The following is a 22,534-nucleotide window of genomic DNA, read 5'->3' on the forward strand; positions in this document are numbered from 1 at the left end:
GCGTATTTTTGAAGCGTTTATTGTAGTGTCAATGGAAAATGTAAGGTGTGGTCGCTTTTTATGAGTGTAAAAATACACCTCAAATTAACTATACAGTGTATTTTCCATTAAATTTAAAGGGAAGCTGTTTGCAGGCATATTTCAAGTGTATTTTGGAGCGTAAAACTAGTGTTTTTGTAATGAATCGGGGTAGGGAGACGGACAGGTGAGCCCTAATCTACCCGCAACTCAGTCCCTGCCCTCAGTCCCTGCCCTAAGTGACGGCGTACAACTGGGCGACGGTCCCTACGCTCAGTAAGTGCAAGACAGACAACACAAGACAAGGGCACACAGAAGCAAGGGGGGGTAGGTGCAGTTGCCCACGGGGACACCGTGAGCAACAGGCAGTGGTGAACGAACCGAATCAAACCAGGGGAGTATGTTGTAGCAAAATCAGAGCAGGAGAATAGTCAGGCAAGTCAGGGTCAATAAGTAACAGCGGTCAATAGGGTGAATAGCAGGAATCGCAGAGCCAGGAAACCAGACAATCACAGGCAAGGAACATGCTGCAAGTGAGGGTATAAATAGACCAAGGGCGGGAGCTAGAACCGTCAGGCCAGACTGTGATGGGTTCTCCCTCTCCTCAGCCTGCAAGCCTGAGTGGTAACAGATCGCGTCACTCTAGCAGACCTTGGAGCTGATGAGGGCTGATTAACCCCAGGCGTCGACACAGAACCTGTGTCTGGCAAACCCTTTACAGTACCCCACCTTTTATGAGGGGCCACTGGACCCTTCCTAGGTGGGCCTGGCTTGTTGGGGAACCGAAGATGAAACTTCCTGAGCAATATACCGGCGTAAACATCCCGGGCGGGTACCCAAGTCCTCTCCTTAGGCCCGTATCCTCTCCAATGGACCAGGTACTGGAGGGAGCCTTGGACCATCCTGCTGTCCACAATCTTGGCTACCTGGAATTCTACCCCATCCGGAGTGAGAACAGGGACCGGATGTTTCCTCGATGAAGCCAAGGATGGTGAGCAGCTTTTCAAGAGGGAGGCATGGAACACGTTGTGTATCTGAAAAGACGGGGGTAACTCCAGCCGGAAGGCGACAGGGTTGAGGACCTCAATGATTTTGTACGGCCCTATATACCGGGGAGAAAATTTCTTGGACAGAACTTTAAGGCGCACATTTTTAGAAGACAGCCACACCAGATCCCCGACCACAAATAAGGGGTTAGTTGAACGTCTTTTATCTGCCTGAGTCTTTTGGATGTTCTGCGACGCCTCAAGGTTCTTCTGAACCTGGGCCCAGACTGTGCACAGTTCCCGATGAACGACATCTACCTCGGGATTGTTGGAACCAGCAGGTGACACAGAGGAGAACCGTGGATTAAACCCAAAATTACAGAAGAAGGGGGAGACCCCCGACGAGTTACTGACCCGATTATTAAGGGAAAATTCGGCGAGGGGAATGAAGGAGACCCAATCATTTTGACAGTCTGAGATAAAACACCTTAAGTATTGTTCTAGAGACTGATTAGTCCTCTCAGTTTGAACATTAGTTTCAGGATGGAAGGCCGAGGAAAAGGACAGATCAATCTCCAGCTTCTTACAGAATGCTCTCCAAAATAATTAAACAAATTGTACTCCTCTGTCAGAAACAATATTGACCAGGACCCCATGGAGACTCAGGATGTGTTTGACAAACAAGGTAGCTAACGTCTTGGCATTGGGTAGTTTCTTGAGGCGTACAAAGTGGAACTTCTTACTGAAGCGGTCTACTACAACCCACATCACCGACTTGCCTTGGGATGGAGGTAGATCGGTGATAAAATCCATGGAGATATGGGTCCATTGTCTCTGGGTAATGGGCAAAGAACATAGTAAGCCCGCTGGTCGGGACCTGGGAGTCTTAGACCTAGCACAAATTTCACAAGCGGCGACGTAGGCCTTAACGTCTTTAAGCAACCCATGCCACCAATAGGTTCTAGAAATGTGGTGCTTGGTACCCAGGATGCCCTATGGCCAGATAGTGCAGAGTCATGATTCTCCCTGAGCAACCTTAGCCAGAATTGCAGGGGAACAAACAGCTTGTTCTCAGGAAGGTTCTCGGGAGCAGAATCTTGATCAGCCGCAATTTCGGAGACTAAGTCTGAATCCACGGAGGAAATGATTATACCTGGGGGCAAAATACAAGCGGGGTCCTCCTCAGGAGGAGGGCTAGCCATGAAGCTACGTGACAGAGCATCAGCTTTAATATTTTTTGACCCATCCCTATAGGTAACCACAAAGTTGAATCTCGTAAAAAACAACGCCCATCGAGCTTGTCTCGGGTTTAGCCTCTGGGCAGATTCTAGGAAAACCAGATTGTTGTGGTCAGTAAGGACCGTTACCTGGTGCCTAGCCCCCTCCAGGAAGTGGCGCCACTCTTCAAAATTCCCATTTAATGTCTAGGCGTTCACGGTTGCCAACGTCATAATTTCTCTCGGTGGAGGAGAACTTCCAGGAGAAGTAGGCACAGGGACGGAGATGGGTGAGAGACCTAGTACCCTGGGACAAGACAGCACCCACTCCCACCTCGGAGGCGTCAACCTCCACGATGAATGGCTCCATTTGGTTGGGCTGAATCAGCACTGGGGCAGAGACAAAGCACCTCTTAAGGATCTCGAAAGCCTGGACCGCCTCCGGAGGCCAGTGGAGGAGATCAGCACCTTTACGAGTGAGGTCCGTAAGAGGCTTAGCGATGACCGAGAAGTTAGCAATAAATCTCCTGTAATAATTAGCAAACCCCAGGAAACACTGTAAGGCCTTCAGGGAGGCAGGGCGGACCCATTCTGCCACAGCCTGAACCTTGGCAGGATCCATGCAGAATTCGTTAGGAGTGAGGATTTGACACAAAAATGGTATCTCCTGCACCCCAAACACACATTTTTCGTTTTTTTGCAAAGAGTTTGTTTTTCCGAAGGGCTTGGAGCACCTTTCTGACATGCTCAATGTGGGAGGACCAGTCCTTAGAAAACACAAGTATATCATCAAGGTACACTACAAGAAAAACCCCCAGATAGTCTCTTAAAATCTAATTTATGAAATTCTGGAAGACCGCGGGAGCATTACACAACCCAAAGGGCATGACGAGATATTCGAAATGACCTTCGGGTGTATTAAACGCGGTCTTCCACTCATCCCCCTCTCTGATCCGGATGAGGTTATAAGCCCCCCGAAGATCGAACTTAGAGAACCATTGGGCCCCCTGAACCTGATAGAAGAGATCAGGAATCAAAGGAAGGGGATATTGGTTCCTTACAGTGATCTTATTTAAATTTCCGTAATCGATGCACGGCCTAAGACCACCATACTTCTTCCCCACAAAGAAGAAGCCAGTACCTGCCGGAGAAGTAGAGGGGCGAATGTAACACTTGGCCAGGCTTTCCTGGATATAACCTCTCATGGCGTCACGTTCAGGACAAGAGAGATTAAATATCCTACCTTTAGGGAGCCTTGCTCCTGGTACCAAATCAATTGCGCAATCGTACTATCTATGAGGAGGTAACTCTTCGGAGGCCCTTTTAGAAAATACATCAAAGAAGTCCTGAATAAACTCAGGTAGAGTGATCACCTCCTCAACGAGAGAACCAAATTAATAGAAAAACATGACGTCATGCATTCATTACCCCATTTACTAAGATCACCAGTATTCCAGTTAAAAGTGGGATTATGCGTCTGCAACCAAGGGAGGCCTAAAATCAAATCGGACGATAACCCCTGCATCACTAACACAGAACACTGCTCCAAATGAATGGAGCCAATAATGAGTTCAAAAACGGGTATGCTGCATAAAATAACCATTGGCAATCGGTGTGGAGTCTATACCCACTACTGGGACAGGTTTAGGCAAATCAATTAGTGGCATAGCTAGAGACATAGCAAATTCCACAGACATAATATTAGCAGCAGACCCTGAATCCACGAAGAAACTTCCGGAGGCAGACCTACCATCAAAAGAAACCTGAAAGGGAAGCAAGATTTTATTAGGCTTCATGTTTACGGGAAATACCTGTGTGCCCAAGCGACCTCCCCGATGGTCACTTAGGTGCGGAAGTTTTTCGGCTGCTTATTCTTGCACCTGGGACAGGAGTTCAATTGATGCTTGTCATCCCCCCAGTAGAAGCAGAGACCATTCCTCCTGCGGAAATCTTTACGTTGTTGGGGAGACACGGAGGCCCCGAGTTGCATCTATTCATCCGAGTTCTCCATGGAAGAACGAAGCAACGGAACCTCTGGAGCCATCATAGGGGAGCCAAAGGTGAAGGCACCAGAACGTTCAAGTCGTCATTCCCTGAGACGTCGGTCAAGACGTACCGCTAAAGCCATAGCCTGATCTAGAGAGTCTGAGGAGGGATATCTAACTAACAGGTCTTTCAGGGCGTTCGACAGACCCAATCTAAACTGGCACCTCAAGGCAGGGTCATTCCACCGAGAAGCTACACACCACTTCCTAAAGTCAGAACAGTACTCCTCAACGGGTCTCTTACCCTGACGTAACTTCACCAGCTGACTCTCGGCCAAGGCAGTCTTGTCAGTCTCGTTATAGATGAGCCCGAGAGCAGAAAAAAAAGGTCAACAGAAGAAAGTTCAGGGGCGTCAGGAGCCAAGGAGAAGGCCCATTTACTGGGGGCCGTCCTGGAGCCGGGACCTAATTATACCCACTCGCTAGCTCTCAGAACCTGAGGAGTGGGGTCTTAATCGAAAATAGAGTCTACAACTCTACCGAAAAGAGAAAAAGGTCGTCCGGTCCCCTGGGAACCGGTCAGACAACTTGAGGTGGGGTTCAAGAGGTGAGGTGAAGGGCACTACCTGAGTACCATCACGCTGGTTGAACCTCTGAGAGAGGTCTTGGACCTGTAGGGAGAGACCCTGCATTTGCTGAGCCAGGGCCTCAAGGGGGTCCATTGTAGAGTCAGGGACCAGGGTAAGAAAAGGTATGGGGCCTGTGATTATGTAATGAATCTGGGTAGGGAGACGGACAGGTGAGCCCTAATCTACCCGCAACTCAGTCCCTGCCTACTTGCACGGCCCATCCTAAGTGACGGCGTACAACTGGGCAACGGTCCCTACGCTCAGTAAGTGCAAGACAGATAACACAAGACAAGAGCACACAGAAGCAAGGGGGGGTAGGGGCAGTTGCCCACGGAGACACCGTGAGCAACAGGCAGTGGTGAACGAGCCGATTCAAACCAGGGTAGTACGTAGTAGCAAAATCAGAGCAGGAGAATAGTCAGGCAAGTCAGGGTCAATAAGTAACAGCGGTCAATAGGGTGAATAGCAGGAATCGCAGAGCCAGGAAACCAGACAATCACAGGCAAGGAGCATGCTGCAAGTGAGGGTATAAATAGACCAAGGGCGGGAGCTAGAACCGTCAGGCCAGGCTGCGCTAGGTTCTCCCTCTCCTCAGCCTGCAAGCCTGAGTGGTATCAGATCGCGTCACTCTAGCAGACCTTGGAGCTGATGAGGGCTGATTAACCCCGGGCGTCGACACAGAACCTGTGTCTGGCAAACCCTTTATAGTTTATTCTCCGAAATACGCCTGAAAATAAGCCGTATGAACATACCCTTAGTCTCCATGAAGTGACTGGGTACTTTGGTGCCTCATAATACTTTCATACAGTACAAAAACAGTATACATATAGAACCCATACAGTACATATACAGAACCCATACCGTTCACATACAACACACATCTAAAACCCATGTAATACATACAGTATAACCCAAGCAGTACACATAGTATACAGATTCATTGAGTGCACATATAGAACCCATACAGTACATATCAAGCACACACAATGAAACCTATAGCAGTACACACATAGCAGCCCCCAAAGCACTTCTGACTTGTTTAGTGGCACTGTGAAAATAATGTGACAACACCTGTCTCTTGCTGCGACCACTGCCCAAATAAGGCAGTGTTTCACATGTCCTCCCTACATAGAGTAAACATAGAAAACAAAAACCACATATAGGCTTATAATTTGCAATTTTTTTTGAAGGGCACTATCTATCTATCTATCTATCTATCTATCTATCTATCTATCTATCTATCTATCTATCTATCTATCTATCTATCGATCTATCTAGCCCACAAGAAAATTGCGACAGCACACTGCGAACACCAATGCCACCTAAGCCACTAAATATAAATAAATATGCATTACTTCTACATCTACTTACAATAGGGAGGTTCTTAGCGCACATTTTGATCAAATTCTGTGAGCCCACCTACCACGACAAGGTGACCTCTGTAAGGTGGGAACCTACGCTGCACATACACCCAGAACTGGGACTAAACCTACATATTCTTGGGGATGGTAGGAACCATCATTAAACTAATTAAAATCACCCAGGATCTACTTACAATCATGAGGTTCTTAGTGCACTATCTATCTATCTATCTATCTATCTATCTATCTATCTATCTATCTATCTATCTATCTATCTATCTATCTATCTATCTATCTATCTATCCACACAAAGAGTACATAATCTATGTACATTTAAATGATATTCTAGTAATCTGATAACACAGTAGTTTGGTGCGGTTTTTGATACATTTATTATTATCCAAAACCGTGACTGGGTCCTTAAAGCAGCTGTCCAGTTACAAGTTGCATAAAGTTGCATAACCTTTCATTATATATTGACTGCAATGATATAATATAATATATATATATTATAGATGATTTTAAAAACTGCATAAATAGTAATTATAAATATATTATTATTGGAATTGCTTACTTTACAAGATGGAGTATTGACATTAAACCTGCAAGGCTGCAAAGGATTGCATCATTAGTGCAGTTGTGCTAATGGAGCTGGAAACAGATCACAGGCTGCTGTTAAAGGCAGCAGCGGCGCACGCAGGGGGAGGTTACCAGTTGCCCGGAACCCCCCGTGAAATGGATGGACTCAATTGTCTTCACGTCCTTAGGATGTGGATACAATTGACAGCAGCGCTATGCGAGGCAAAGGAACCATCAGCTTTTCTTGTGATGCAGATGGCATGATGATGTCATTGCATCGCCTTTGTCGTTCCGCTGGAATAGGCCTGGTCATAAGAGACCAGGCCTGCATTGCTGGAGGACAGCGTAGTGCTTGTTGTGGCATGGGGCACGTTCTATAGGGGGCACATTAAAACTAACCTACATAGGCACTGTGGCACTATCTACAAGGGGCATTGTGGCACTACCTACAGGGGGCACTGTCACTATCTACAAGGAGCACTGTGGCACTATCTACAGGGGGTAGCGTGTGTGGCACTTTCTACAGGGGCACTAAGGGTGGCACTATCTACACTGGTTTTTACGCTGTGAGTTGTGGTCAGCACATATCCACTAGCCTAGCCCTTTATATTAGAGCTTGTAATATAAAGGCTTAGGCTGGTGGATATGTGCAGACCAATAGTCATAGCATAAAAACCAGAGGGTAGTGGGAGCATGGCAAAAATAACATGCTTCAAAAAGTATGCATTTAGAAAACCTCCTTTCAAAACCCTGCGTCTGGGAAGCCTGTATTTTCTCAGTGTGAACCGATCAGGACAATCTGCAGTGCATTCACAATATGTCGACTTCTATAAACTATAACCTGTAATCTGCTCATGCCGTCCACCCATAGAGAATTTGCAGGTTATTATTGGATCACTATATATGCAGAGTGGAGCTTTACACTACGAGGCATTTATCCTCAGTGAAAAGTGATTTATGCAAAGGAAAGGTTGCATTCAATCTCATTGTGACAGTATGAATCATTTCCTAACATAACATTTGTTTACCACAGTCTACAGGCTGGAATATGGCGAATGGACTCCTTGCTCAGCAACATGTGGAAACATGGGATCTCACTTACAAACACAACAATGCATCAACAGAGAGGGACACAGGGTGAACATTTCCTTGTGTGAACATCTTGAACCATTACTGGCCAGTTCTCAGCCCTGTAACATACAAGATTGTCCTGCAAGGTGAGCCATTGTGACTACCATATCTGGTAGAAGAAATGAGAAACATAAATCTATATTATTTCTTAAGTCATTTAAAGTATATGACATGTTATAAATTCCTAGATGGGCAACCGGATCCTGGTCTGAATGTTCTGCCTCTTGTGGCACCGGATACCAGCAGAGACTAGTGGCCTGCCAGCAGATTATGTCAGACGGCCACGTGAAGGTGCTGCCTTTAAATTCCTGTGGGTTCACTGACAGACCAGCTGCACGGAAGCCATGTACTGTTGATACTTGTGTGGACTGGATTCCTCAGGCGTGGGGGCAGGTAAATATGAGTGTAATTCAATAAGAAAAACTTTTTAAGTTGGGAGTCCAATGTTGCTGAGATCTTGGGGATTCATTCTAACCTGGTTTGTATCACCCTTAAGGTTTGCATGGAGTGGTAGCATTGTCTATCTCATCCTTTGTATAAATACTCCATCCCTAAATGCGAGAATTTATACAAAAGTCATGTAGATGGTCTATGACGTTATTCTACGCAGGTGTTATTCACCAGAGGAAGTAGATAGAAGGAATCCTCAAGATCACTGTATTATGGGACCTCTGGTAAGTATGATTGTGGGATATTGACCCTAATAACCTTGGCAAAAACTGAAAATATGAGGGTGTTCATAGAACCATCTACAGTATGTATACAACATTATTCTGTGCTTTTCGACCTATACTAGACTTGTACATTGCAGCTTACTAGCCGGCAATCTTGGCTGCTTTTCCCTAGTGCTCAATGATTGTATATTAAAATCTATCACCTTTGTACATATTGCTCTAATGAAAACATCCCAGTAATACTGCTTATTCACACCTTGTAGAAAGTGGCAGTTATAGAATAACATATAGCTGCAGTTGAAAGTATGTAGACACTATGCAATTCAGCTTGTTGTGTATGTGGAAAAGTACTCTACAATAAAAAAAAATCTAAAATAAAAATTTTATAGTCATTTTCTGGAGGGAGTTGAACCAAAGCAAACATCACCGTGTAACCGTGTTAAACCCCCCTTGGCAAAGATAGTGTAATGAGTAAGAGAGCTTGGCTTCTGTCATGCACCTCTTGTCGGGGGATGATTGTACATAATTAAAAAACACAGCCCAAAGCTCAGAGCAGAAGCACCACAGATGTGTGTAGAAAACCAATAACAATTATTAAACTCCACTGAAACATTAGTCTTTGTGAGAAATTCATCAGTGGAATAAGGCTGCGTCGCCGGCCAAATTGAGGTAAGCACCATTTAACACTTTCACTGGCAAGGACATAAAAATATAGATTTATTTATTTTTAATTAAAAATCCTACCACTGGGAAACTACCATTTTACCTCACCAGAGCAAGCTTGTTTCCATGTCTCTAAAGATTGTAGCTGTCACTACGCATTACTTGAGCCTATTCCTTACATTATATAAAAATGAAGACATTCATCAACGGAGAGGAGCTGTCAGCTTTCAGAGGTTTCCGTTTCCATCACCACTCGGCAAAACGACGGGTCCGGTGCACAACAGACACAAACGAAAACCCCGGGCACCGAAACCGTCACCTCTGGTTTCCATTCCTGTCAGTCTGTATCTGTTCAGGGTCCCGTTCTGATGGAAACCTCCAAAGGAACGTCACAACGGGACCCCAACGCAGATGTGAACGAAACCTGACACTGTCAGCTCTGATTGGACAATGTCAGAATGTGTACAGTCACGCCCCAATGACAAGAGGAATGGTAACATCCAGTTGTCAATTTAGTCATACTTTTCCAGGAGGAATAACAGAGAATTGGCACAATCCAGAGTATACTGTATATTTAGTGCCAAGGACAGATTTGGATTCCATCCTAGTGTATACTATGGATAGGTGATAAGTGTTTATTCTGGGAAAACCCCTTTAAGTTTTGGGTGCAATTTTGCATGGCTCTCCTTGTCCTGAAAATTGTATTTACCTGGGAGTTTGCACATGACAGGGGTTTTCCCTGCTCTATACAATTGCAAGAAACTGTAAGTGAACCCTTTTGAACTAACTAGATTCCTACATTGATTAATAATATAATGTGGTCTGACTGTTATATAAGAGACAATTCTAGACAAACAAAATGTAACTAAAATAATAACACACAAACAGTTGCAATGTTCAAGTCTTTATTGAGCATATTGAGTAAATATCCACAGTGCAGGGAGAAAAAGTAAGTGAACCCTTTGGGATTACCTGGATATCTACATTGAGTACTAATAAAATGTGGTCTTATTTTTATCTTAGTCACAATTATAGACAAACACAATGTAACTAAAATAATAACACACAAACTGTTGTACTGTTCATGTCTTTTATCGAGCACAATGAGTAAATATGGACAATGAAGGGAGAAAAGTAAGTGAATCTCTATGTTAATCACTTCTCCAAGAGCTAATTCGCAAAAGGTATTTCAATTAAGATGAGATTGGAAATGTGGATTTCACAGGTGCTTTGCCCATTAAATAAAGGCCTACAAATCCTGGTTACTGACAAATCTGTTCTTCCCAAGAAAATTTGGTTAGTGTAAACCATGCCTCCAGGCAAACAACTTTCAGAAAACGTCAGAAGATGTGTTATAGAGAAGCATGAAGCTGGGAAAGGCTGCAAAAGTATTGCTAAAGAAATGGATGTACATCAATCCACAGTTAGACAAATTGTCTACAAATGGAGAAATTGAGGTTACTACTCTCCCTAAAGCACAACTGGCAATGCTGAAAGAGGTGCTCATGGGTAACAACAAAAAACCTACTGAAGACTCTACAAACTGCAAAAACCTCTGTTCATGTGTTTACTATTAGAAAAACACTGAACAGGAATGCTTTTAATGGAAGAATACCATGAAGGAAGCCGCTGACATTGCGGTCCGTCTTATGTTTGCCCAAGACCACCTGCATGTTCCACAATGCTTCTGGGGAAATGTTCTATGCTCAGATGAGACAAAAGTGGAACTTTTTAGCACAAATGCACAACCCTATGCGTGGAGGAAAAAGCACACCGCACACCAAAAACTTATCTCAACTGTGAGGCATGGTGCAGGGAGCATCATGGTTTGGGGCTGCTTTGCCGCCTTAGGGCCTGGATGCCTTGTGATTATTGGTGAAACAATTTAATCATTTTACAGGAGAATGCTCAATATGTGGAAAAAACAAAAGAGAGAGATGGCGCTCCTCTAAGGTAATAACGTACTTTGAATGAATTGATATATGCAAATGGATCTCGATAGACTCTCCTGATGATGTTGTGCGGGATCGTCGGCACAACTCAACTTTGATGCCTATCGGGTGAATTCACCCTGGTCTCGACACACTGAGCAAGCCTCCGGAGCAGACCCACGGTGTATGGCTCCAAGACTGGGTTTTTTCTGCCGTGGTCGAATGGGATGAGGAACGTAGAAAAAATACTCCTTGTATCGGGCGCTCTTGTGTGCATGGTTCAGTAAGTCCACAGGATCATCGGATGGAATTAAAACAATTTATTGGTTGACATGCTAAAAAGTTTAAAATACAGAAACTACAACGTGTTTCAACCTCGCACCGAGATCTTCATCAGGCAACAGGAGAATGTAAGGGCAGCAGTCATGACCTCAAGCTGAAGAGACATTGTGTGATGTAACAAATCAATGACCCCAAGCACACATTGCTGCTAAAGAGGGATCTACAGGTTATGTTTACTTACTTTTTCTCCCTGCACTGTGGATGTTTACTCAATGTGTTCAATAAAAGACATGAACGGTACAACTGTTTGTGTGTTATTCGTTTAGTTACATTGTGTTTGTCCATAATTGTGACAGATAACAATGAGACCACATTTTATTAGTAATCAATGCAGAAATCCAGGTAATTCCAAAGGGTTCACTTACTTTTTCTTGCAACTCTATGCTCTAAACCGCTCCCCCTTATCTTCAGTAAGAGAATACAAGTACAGCTTTCAGATATGGTGGATACAATATATTCCATTGAGAACTAAACTTTCCCTTTAAGAAAGACAATGAATTGTGTTCAAATATTTATGCATTACCTATAGAGCAGGAACATTATCCATAATGCTGAAGATTTGTTCATTTCCTATCGCAGTGGATCTTGCCTTCTGAAGGTCACTTTCACAGGACACAAACTGTACACACAGAAACGCCTGGACACTGCCCCTAAACTATATATATGAGCCAAACACCCATGATGCCATGCAGTATAGGATATAGAGGAGTATTAGTTAGACTGCTCTTTCAGGTATGATTACAATATTGTGTAATCAGAATGAAATGTCAATAGGGCAGATTTACACTGGAAAATGTGCCAGAATTGTGACGAAAATTGTGCAAAAAAAACCTTGTGTATATGCCTTGCGCCAGATTTGGTAATTGTTTTAGACACTTTTTGCACTTTACTAGATACTTTTCAAAAGTGTCTAGAAAATGGACGTGGCAAAGCAGAGTACTAAAATGTTCCAAATTTATTAATGACGTGCCCCCCAATTTTGACACAATACTGGTCTAAAGTAAGGCCTGTGCACATCTCCGTTATGGGCCTCCGTCTCAGACTCCGCCAAAAATACCAGAAACAATAGTGCAGCATGCTGCGCTATGGTTTCCGGTAAAATCACAGACACCCTGACAGAAAACCAATGGAACCCATTAAGTCAAAGGGTTCCGTTGGTCAATGGAACCTGCGCTTCCGGCATTCTCATTGTTGTGCTCCTCTGACAGAGCAGATTAATGGAATGCCGAACGCAGATGTGAACAGGACCTAAGTCAACAAAGAAATGGCATAAGTTAGAGAAAAGTCTCTAATATATCTATCAATATTATATTGGGATTTGTTACAGGACACAGCTGTTCTCTTTACCGACCCTGTGGTCCTTCCGGGCATATGTAGGTACCTGACTGCTATTGCAAGTTCTGAAACCCCTATAGCTACTCCACTGCATGCGCAGGATTCATGTTAGTCTAAACAGGTAACTTTTCTGTATCTCCAACGGGGGAGAGAAACAAACAACACACATTAGAATTGTACGATTGCAATAAATGACTACTATAAACGTAAGTGCTATATATGTGCTAGTGATGTGGAAGGCTATAATGCATCGTACCATATATGTAAATGTTGTTCTTCCTCTATGTGCCTTCCACTATGTGTCTTCATCTCTCTGGTTAGTAGAATGCAGATGGAAAGACTCTCAGATATTTGTAACTTTAAATCACAGAAATGGTTTATTTGGCTTACATTTCCCTTTCAAATATCCATCCAAATCTAAGATTTATAAATGCTCCAGTTAAATCGAGTCAGAGAAGGGGACGTAAGTCTGTGTTCATTCTGAAAAATGTCTTTCATTTTAGTGTTCTAATCGCTGTACCGGACAAGGAATGGGTTTACAGCATCGGCACATACTGTGTCAAGACCGGAATGGAACTACCGTGCCAGACACTTACTGTGACAGGACCAAGAGGTATTTGATCCCACACTATAAGAAGCCAGTAACACAATACAGATGTCATGCTCATTGGCATGCCAGTTTTATAGTGGAAGAAAACAGAACAAATCCCAAAACCTGCAGATTGTTTTTTCTGTCACGTAGTTGTTCTGATGTTCTGCTGAGATCATCTGAAGCCCTTTATAGCTTTTCCGGTTTGATAGATCCTAACTTTTATTGTCTCGGCTAAATGCTAGAGAACTGTGCACAATATTAATGTAACATTACAACAATTCCAAAAGGTTATAACAGAAATTCTTTCTAGCTTTGACACATTATACAATATTATGTCTATGTCACATATTTCAAAATCGCTGTTTTGCTTATACATTTGTGTAATATAAATGTCTACAAGTATATAAGGCTGTATTCAGGTTAGCATTTGGAAGGTCTGTTTTTCTTCCATTTCACAAAAATATGATCTCTGACAGGGAAGAAGGGAACATTCTCAAAGGAAAGGTTTGAGAATGTTACCCCTTTTCCAATTTTTCGTGAATATAAACACAAGGTAGAGCCACCTGAATGTCAATCTGAACATAGATTTAGTAGTTCCCTATGTGTGGATTATGAACTAGTACAATACTATGCACAACCTCGGTAAATGTATGTATTGGGTTTTACATAGCAAAATTCTGTAATGTCAGTGACATAGTTCATATGTTCCAAACAAAACCCTAATGCCTCTACATCTTGTTCTATGCCGACCTGTGTGCCTAGAATACCTACTTACTTACCTACCTAATACTTGCCGCATTCAATTGCTAAATCATTTAGCATCCTGGATAAGTCATATTAAGGACTTAAGATTTATTAAAACCTAGACCCCCACACAGTGTCGGAATGGAGTACCTTGGGCCCACCAGAGGAAATAATTCTTGGGGCCCACCCCTCAGCTATATAGAAATAATTCGACCACTCTTAATTGTGTAGTAAAACGTGTGTAGTAAACCAAAGACCACTATTACCACCACATAGTGACCAGATAGTGGTGGACACCAGTCCTACACAAGCGCTCTGTAGACCGTATAACTTAAAGGAGTTATCCCATCTTAGACATTTATGGCATATCCACAGGAAAAGCCAAAATGTTTTATAGATGCGGGTCCCATCTCTGGGACCTGCACCTATCTGTGGAACTGGCCACAGAATCTAGACGGAGACCAGTGGAGAGAGGGTCACACGTGCGGGCAGCTCTCTCCATTCTGTTTAATGGGAGTTACGGAAACAGTAGAGCAAGAGCTGCTCGGCTATTTCCATAATAACCATACAACAGAATGGAGAGAGCTGCGTGCGCGCTCGACCCTCACTCCACTGGTCTCCGCCTCGATTCTGCGGTCAGTTCTAGATATAGCTGTGGGTACCAGAGCTGGGACCCGCATCTATCATACATTTTTGGCATTTCCTGTGCATATGCCATAAATGTCTAAGATGGGAAAGCTCCTTTAATACAATACAGTGAAATCCAATGACTCACCAGTGACGTCTTTACAGATTGGAGGTGCTCACTTTTCCTATTCTTCGTTCGGCCAAGATTGCCCTGACGCCTTCACCCAACTACAAATCGCCTCTGCAGAATTTGAAACACAAACATCTTTGGCTTCTCACTTTTGTAGCACCTCCCCACACTCTATAAAACTCTCACCATCTATAGTGCCCCACATGTAAATAATGCCCCCTCAGTGCCACACACTATAATAGTACCCCCTTTATGCCCCACAATAAAAATAGTACCACATACAGCCCCCTCTAGATAGTGCCAAACACAGCCCCCTCTAGATAGTGCCACACACAGCCCCCCTCTTGTAGATAGTGCCATACACAGCCCCCCTCTTGTAGATAGTGCCACACACAGCCCCCTCTTGTAGATAGTGCAACACACAGCCCCCTCTTGTGGATAGTGCCACACACAGCCCCACTCGTATAGTGCGAAACAGCCCCCTCGTATAGTGCCACACAGCCACCCTAGTAGATAGTGCCACAAAACCCCCCTAGTTGATAATACCACACAGCTCCCACTAGTAGATAGTACCACACAGCCCTCCCCCTGTATAGTGCCACACAGCCTCCCCTAGTAGATGGTGCTACACAGTCCCCCTAGTAGATAGTGCCCCACCGCACTCCCCCTGTATAGTGCCACACAGTCCCTCCTAGTAGATAGCGCCACACAGCCCCCCTGTATAGTGCCGCACAGCCCCCTAAGAGGTAGCGCCACACAGCTCCCCTAGTAGATAGCGTCACAGGGGCATTGATAAGGTCTTAAAAGATATGGGGCACAAGCTCCTGGTAATGCTAGCCTGCTGCTGTGTTGTATCGAGCTGGTTATGAAAAATGGGCCGGACATGTCATTTTTTCCAATTATTTATTTAAAAACAAAAAGAAAAAAAATTATGTGGGGTCCCCCCCAATTTTCGTAACCAGCCAGATACAAAACATCAGCAGCAGCCTAGCATTGCCAGGGTGGGAAGGGCCACTGTTTTTGGCCTTGCCCAGCCTAATAATACCAGCCTGCAGCTGCCCCAGTGCCCGACCATCAGTACAGATGGGCGGGTACTGTATCATACCTGGCTTATCCCAGTGCCGCTGGTGGCGGTGGATACTGGGGTAATAATGGGGGTTAGTGTTAGCCTCTGCATAGTGTTAGCCTCTGTGTTAGCCTCTGTCAATCAGCCATCACTAAGGCGGTAGTAATAAAGTTTAAAAGAAAATACAAAAACATAGATAAAATATTTGATTGAAATAAAAAAAAACACACAACCCTCATTAAACATTTTATTGAAATAAAAAAAGCCGTCATTGAAGTAGTAGTCCAACGACCGAACCTGTAAAAAAAAACACAAACACAAAAAAACAAAACATTAGTAACACATGTGGTAGGCTTAGATACTTAGGGCCCATGTGTGATACTGTCTATTAGACCATGTATCTAAGCCTACCACAATGTAGGATTAGATACAGGGCCCCAGCAGACAGTAATCTTATACTGCATAAGATTACGGTCTGCTGGGGCCCTGCTTCTAAGCCTAATATGTGGTAAGCTTAGATACAGGGCCCATCAGACAGGATCAGAGATGGGTCATGTATCTAAGAATACTGTGTGGTAGGCTTAGATACAGAGTCCATTTGTGACATGGTCTGTTAGCCCCTGTATCTAAGCCAACCACAAGGCATGCGTAGATACAGGACCCTAGCAGGCAGTTACACTTACCCTCCTCTTCGGCTCCGGGTGCAGCGAATGTCCCGACACCATCTAGCGGCGTGACGTCATCCACGGTGTATAGCGTAGTGATGTCATGACGCAAGAAGACGTCAGGACTTCTGCTGCGCTCGGTAAGGAAGATGGGTAAGTATGTGTCGTTACTATAGTAACAGGGGCTCGTGTATTTTATTATATAGGCCCCAGATACTATAGTAACTTTTGTAGGTGCGGTGCGGGCTGCCGCGGCCCGCGACCGCTGTGACCCGGTCGCTATTGCGACCTGAGTGTGTCAATCGCCAGGCACCAGGCCAAAGATCCGAGGCTTGGGCCCCGAAGGCCCGATGCTAGTGACGCCCATGGTAAGTAGCGGGGCAGGGAGACAATATCTCTCTGCTCTGCTGCTGGATAAAAGCAGCTCGCTGCCTGGGTCCACCGGAGGATCCGGTGGTCCAGTCCGACGCTGCCCCAGCTACTATTATAAGGTCACTGTGTCTATCTCAGCATAACAAACCAATAATGATCATTTACATTTCCCATTTAGCGTAATCATTCACCACATACTGCTGTGACCATTTTAGTTGTTTACATATGTCATGCCCATGCATATAACTTTTGTCCTGTGCACAGAAAATGTAGTTCTGTGTCATCCTTCTGATCTGCTAACTTTTATTCCTTTTCTGAGTAAAGGGTTCTCCACTTTTTACAATCCTTTTTTGTAGAAGGGTCCCCCAAAAACAAGCTGATCACAGGTTGTACTGCTGCTGGATCTATTATCCCTGTTCTATAACATCACTGTGCTCATTATTCCCATACTGTGACATCACTGTGTGCAATAACCTTTCCTATGAATTCACAGTGTTTAATATCCATATACTGTGTGACATTACCATGACTATTACACTCCTACGGTTACTTCACTTCGGTCATTACCCTGGGCTGTGACATAACTGTGTTTATTACTCCTGTGCAGATATACTTTAGAATTGTTTATTATCTCTGCATTGTGACATCATACTGTCACATACAGTGCTTATTATATCTGTGATGCTGTATCATTGTGTGCATTATCCATGTTCTGTGATGTAATTGTAAGAAATATTATTGTGCAGTGACATCACAGTGTGCATTTTCAGGGGTTTAAGTATATGATGTGCCGAGGTTTCAGTCGCACCTGGGACTTGGGCACAGATTTTATATTATTGCCCAGGAATTTCAAGTTGCACCTCTGATATCTAATTACAGATCAGTAAAACAGATTATAATCTGGTGGTCACTGTATGATGGTTGTATAAAAGCGACACTACAGTATGCAAAAAGGAGCGTTGCCATTAAACATTAATTTTAAGTATCTGCTGCTTTTAGAATCGGAATACATTTGAGAATTTCATCTTGAGGGAACTATTTTGTGTTGTGTTTTCTCTCCAGGCCTGCTTCCAGGAGAAACTGTTCTTCAGAGATGTGCGATGTGTTCTGGAGGACGGGCCCCTGGAGACCATGCACAGCAGCCTGTGGAAATGGCTTTCAGTCTCGGAAAGTAGACTGTGTACATAGGAAGAACGGCAAAGTTTTGGCTGATCAATACTGTGTGTGGAAACGGAGGCCCTCAACTTGGCAGCACTGCAATATTACATCCTGTGGAAGTATGCAAATATTTGGCTATTACAATCATTGACAATTATATTAAAAATAAAATCTCCTGAACAGATGTGTATAATTGTCAGTACAGAGCACTGCTTGTAACAAGACCTCCATTCATTTAAAGTGTTTCTGTAACCTATACACAGTGGATGCATTTTGTTGACTGAACAAATACTAACTATCCATTTATAAGACTCTAAGGACATTCCTAAATCCTCATTGGTATCATTGGTTAGTAGTGGTTAGATAGGCTACCACCTTATAAATATTGGCCGAGTTTAAAAATGTCTGCCTTTTCTTTATATACTGGAGGTACACTTTATTGTGGTGTTATGTTCTACGTATGTGTTTTTATTCCATCTTTATGTGTTAATTAGATCTTTTATTTTACAGAGGGAGAATGCAAGGACACAACTCACTACTGTACATTTGTAAAACAGCTTAAGCTGTGCTTAGTCGATCTCTACAAACAAAGGTGTTGTGAATCCTGTAACGGAGCGTAACTTCTCCTGAAAACCATACTCTGCGGTAAACTGAAGAGATGGGAAGGATCCTCAGAAATTTGTATAAAGTTTGTACATTTAGGTTTAATGCTTAGAGTTTAAGGACTATTCAATGGAACGCCTCTAACTGCTAATAAACTCCTAGGTAATAAAAAATGGATGAGGCTTCTAAGCCAGTATGTAAGGTTTTTTCTCCAATGCCTTCTATGTCAATGAAAAAAAACAAACACATTTAGTGTCTATATAAATTTGAGTTATGTCTGTGTTGGGTTTAACTTATCGGAGGATCCAGTTAGTCTTATTTTCTATTGATAGATGCGAGAAGAGGTTTTCCTTTGAATAGTTTTGTTAAAAGATACCTGAAGTTATTTGACGCTACATCAAAGGTTAATTTGATGGGGAGAATTTGTTATAGTAGATCATATATAGAAGGTTAAGGTGTTACCAGCTACATAACTGGAATGTGAGGGCTTTGAATGTTCATGACTGTAGAGACGCAGAGTATATAGGCTGATATTCAGGGTGGTGTCTTCCTAGGATTGGTATTCTGGCAGGTGCTCTACAGCCATGTGTTTCTTCTGCCGTCGGCTTAGTAAAAGTGACATGTCCTGAAACAATTCTATACAGTACTGGTAAAGAAACAATATTTTCACGCCAATATTTTGAGAAATTTGTCTAATTCTGTAGGATTTTAGAAAGGCAAACATTTGCCAGGCTTTACTAGAATCATGTAATGCGTTTGGGCAGGTTGTTCGCTCAATAGTAGATATACAATCTTGCCTCCCATTCAATATCCTTTACTACCTGTATAGCAGAGTACAATAAGTCACCATATGCAATGTATACTTTAAATCTTTCACTACAGTTAACATATTTGCTGTAGTGTACATATATGTGAGTTTGTGTGTGTTTGTGTGTATGTGTGTAAATATATCAACATCAGTATTAATTCTATAAGATAGTGCCATACAATACAACAGTGTTCTGTAGAGAACAGTAATAGGGTTGTATTTAACTGATGACATTGTATTACATCAACCCTTCTCAGATGTTAAACGGCAGTCTGCAGAGCTCGGCTTACTTCACTTCTGTAATAAGACGTCAGACTGTCCCCAGCCATAGCCTTACAAGTATTGTCGAGTTATAAAGTCCATATCTTCCTGAAGATTACCCATAAGACCGTAGTTCATGCATCGTGGTCGAATACTAACTTTCATACTGTATGACAACATAAACTAATCCACAGTAGGAATAGTGATCCTTGACACTTGAAAAAGCCAGTGATGCCCCATTCATTCTGCCATTTTGTTTGGATTTGGGATTTTTTTTGCAGTAAATACAAATTTACTTAAAGTGAACCTCAAGTCCAATAAAAATGTGACTATACATTGGAAATGTATAGTCAACTTACCTGCTTCCCAGCTCCTGAATAATCCGACGTCTGTTTCTGTAAAGTCTCCCGTTTTCGACTCTTCAAGATGGCTGCCGCAGTCTCAGACTTTGGTATGAAGAGCTTCTTTGAAAGTCTGAGACACGCTCCACCCCCTCCACTGCCATCCAATGGACCATCGTTGATGGATGCTGCACCTGTGTCGGCGCTGGTCCATCAGATAGCAGTGAAGGAGTTGGTGGCTTGTCTCAGACGTCCTAAAAAAGATCTCTGTAGCGAAGTCTGAGACTGTACTGACCATCTTAACTATACATTTCCAAAGTATAATCATTTTTTATTTATTTTTTTGGACTGTAGGGTCACCTAAATTTATTAAATCCCATCCAATCCCAGTGCTATTGTATTGCAGATAATATGTACATTGTTTGATTGACTATACTATAAAGTGGTGCACGCTGTACGATACAGTTTGTGCATCTTGTTTGAGATATTAGTCACTTTTACCTTGCTTACCTTTTCTTGTTGCTGATATACTTTACACCAATATTTGCACCAAAAAAAAATATGCACTTCAATAATAAATCAGGAGCTTATTATAAATCCTCTCAGCCATGCCTCCCTTTTTCTAGACACTTTTCAATACTGTTGAGTGAGTTGTAGAAATTGTCTAAAACACATAATAAATTTGGTGCACTGCATGTACGCCAGTTTTTTGGAGCAATTTGAGCCATAATTTTGGTAAAATTTTGCTTTGTAAATTTCCACCAATGTTATACCTGTTGCCCTGACAAACATATAACATACATATATAAAAAGAAAGTCATGCATGAACACCTGCTATACTTTCCATCAATCCACCCCTTCCCCCCTCCCCAAAGAAATATACAAAGATTTAGGGACAGATATAAAATTCAAACAAGTTGTTTAAAGGTCCACCAGGTCTAAAATCCCAGTACATCGACTTACATAATATACTGTATCTTTTATTTTCACTGTTTCTCTTCAGCAGAGATATTTCAAATTTTATTTTTCATGCTGTTTAGTCTGGGAAGTCAAACTCATATAATCCTGTATTAGTTTGGAAATATCATTTCCGCCAATATGTCTTTTCACCAACATATTATTTTTTTTTAAAAACATATTCTTGTACTGTACTGTTCCAAGTGGTTCTTTCTCACTCGCTATCAATATATAATATATCATTATAGGTATGGTGGCCATTCAATGTTCTCTGAAGATAAATTATGAATATCAATTCAATTTAAAGCGGTTCTTCACTATTGTTACAACCAAATGAACCAATCAGGTCTCATTAGGATATGTTTGGTGGGTACCTAAATAGCGGAATACAGCGCTAATTAGAAGTTCTCCACTCCGCCCCATGCCAGTATGGAAGTACCTACATAGGGCATAAGGGAGTACTTCTTAACTCCTTCATGTATCTTAGAGAGACCAGCCACATAGTTCAGTCATGCATCCAAGATATTACTGTATTACCAACCCCATTCGGTGGAGTCACTCTGACTTTGACTTTTCCGCACTCACGCCAAATTACCGTAGACTCAATAATTTAAGTGTTTACTTGCAATCAAACCACTTTCTGATAGAAACATTGTACATTATGGCCTGTTTCACTGAATGTTAGACAGAACTACTATATACAAGTATTCCAGTCCATTTGTCTTTTTAATCAATAATGGGTCTTGATTGTTATTAGAGATTTATAAATTAAGAAATAACGTTTGTAAAATACTTTTTGTACATATTTATGGTCTGATTTCAAGTGCAATATTTTGTTCTGTACAGTGTTTAATAAAGATTTTGGGACATATATTTTCTTATTACCAAATCATTTCATGTTTCCCCTTTGTATTTAACAATAAAGTATGACAACTTATAGCCCTTTTTGTTGGCTATGACAAATGTGTCTTTAGTGTATGCATGCAATATGGAAGCACAATTGCTAGATTTTTTTAATATTAGAAAAAAGTTGACATTCCTACAAAGCTTGTTAATCTTATCATAAGAAACAATGAACATGCTTTTGTCTCATGAACAGATTTACAGTATTTTGGCAATAAAATATACTTCTTATCCTGACATTGAGGATTTTTTTTATTTCCTAAATTCTTGACTGCTTCATATATAGATATTAAATTCTTATTTGTTTGAATAAGTATTTTAAGTAAAGTGATTGTATGACAGTGATTAACATGGTCACAATAGCAGATTTTGTATGAAAAATAAACCACAAGGTTATTAATACTTTAATGCTAAAAATATTGCATGGAGATAACTGTTATAGTAAAACCATTCATT

General features: G+C 42.3%; 1 protein-coding gene and 1 long non-coding RNA gene across 2 annotated transcripts in view; one reads left to right on the forward strand and one right to left on the reverse strand.

Annotated features, from left to right (window-relative positions):
* Positions 1-6,945, reverse strand: part of LOC142749707 (uncharacterized) — a 43,029-nt gene extending 36,084 nt beyond the window's left edge. Inside the window, exon 1 of the long non-coding RNA XR_012882442.1 lies at positions 6,771-6,945. This is a non-coding gene — a long non-coding RNA (uncharacterized LOC142749707). The remainder of the gene's footprint in view (positions 1-6,770) is intronic.
* The window catches only part of ADAMTSL3 (ADAMTS like 3), a 465,354-nt gene extending 443,050 nt beyond the window's left edge, over positions 1-22,304 (forward strand). Inside the window, exons 27-31 of the mRNA XM_075858077.1 lie at positions 7,809-7,992; positions 8,095-8,299; positions 13,355-13,464; positions 18,110-18,324; positions 18,716-22,304. Coding sequence (XP_075714192.1) covers positions 7,809-7,992; positions 8,095-8,299; positions 13,355-13,464; positions 18,110-18,324; positions 18,716-18,825 — 824 coding nt within the window. The 3' untranslated portion in view covers positions 18,826-22,304. The remainder of the gene's footprint in view (positions 1-7,808; positions 7,993-8,094; positions 8,300-13,354; positions 13,465-18,109; positions 18,325-18,715) is intronic.
* The last annotated feature ends 230 nt before the right edge of the window (positions 22,305-22,534 follow it).

This window comes from Rhinoderma darwinii, chromosome 3, assembly GCF_050947455.1.
Source record: "Rhinoderma darwinii isolate aRhiDar2 chromosome 3, aRhiDar2.hap1, whole genome shotgun sequence".
In the NCBI taxonomy this organism is placed as follows: domain Eukaryota; kingdom Metazoa; phylum Chordata; class Amphibia; order Anura; family Rhinodermatidae; genus Rhinoderma; species Rhinoderma darwinii.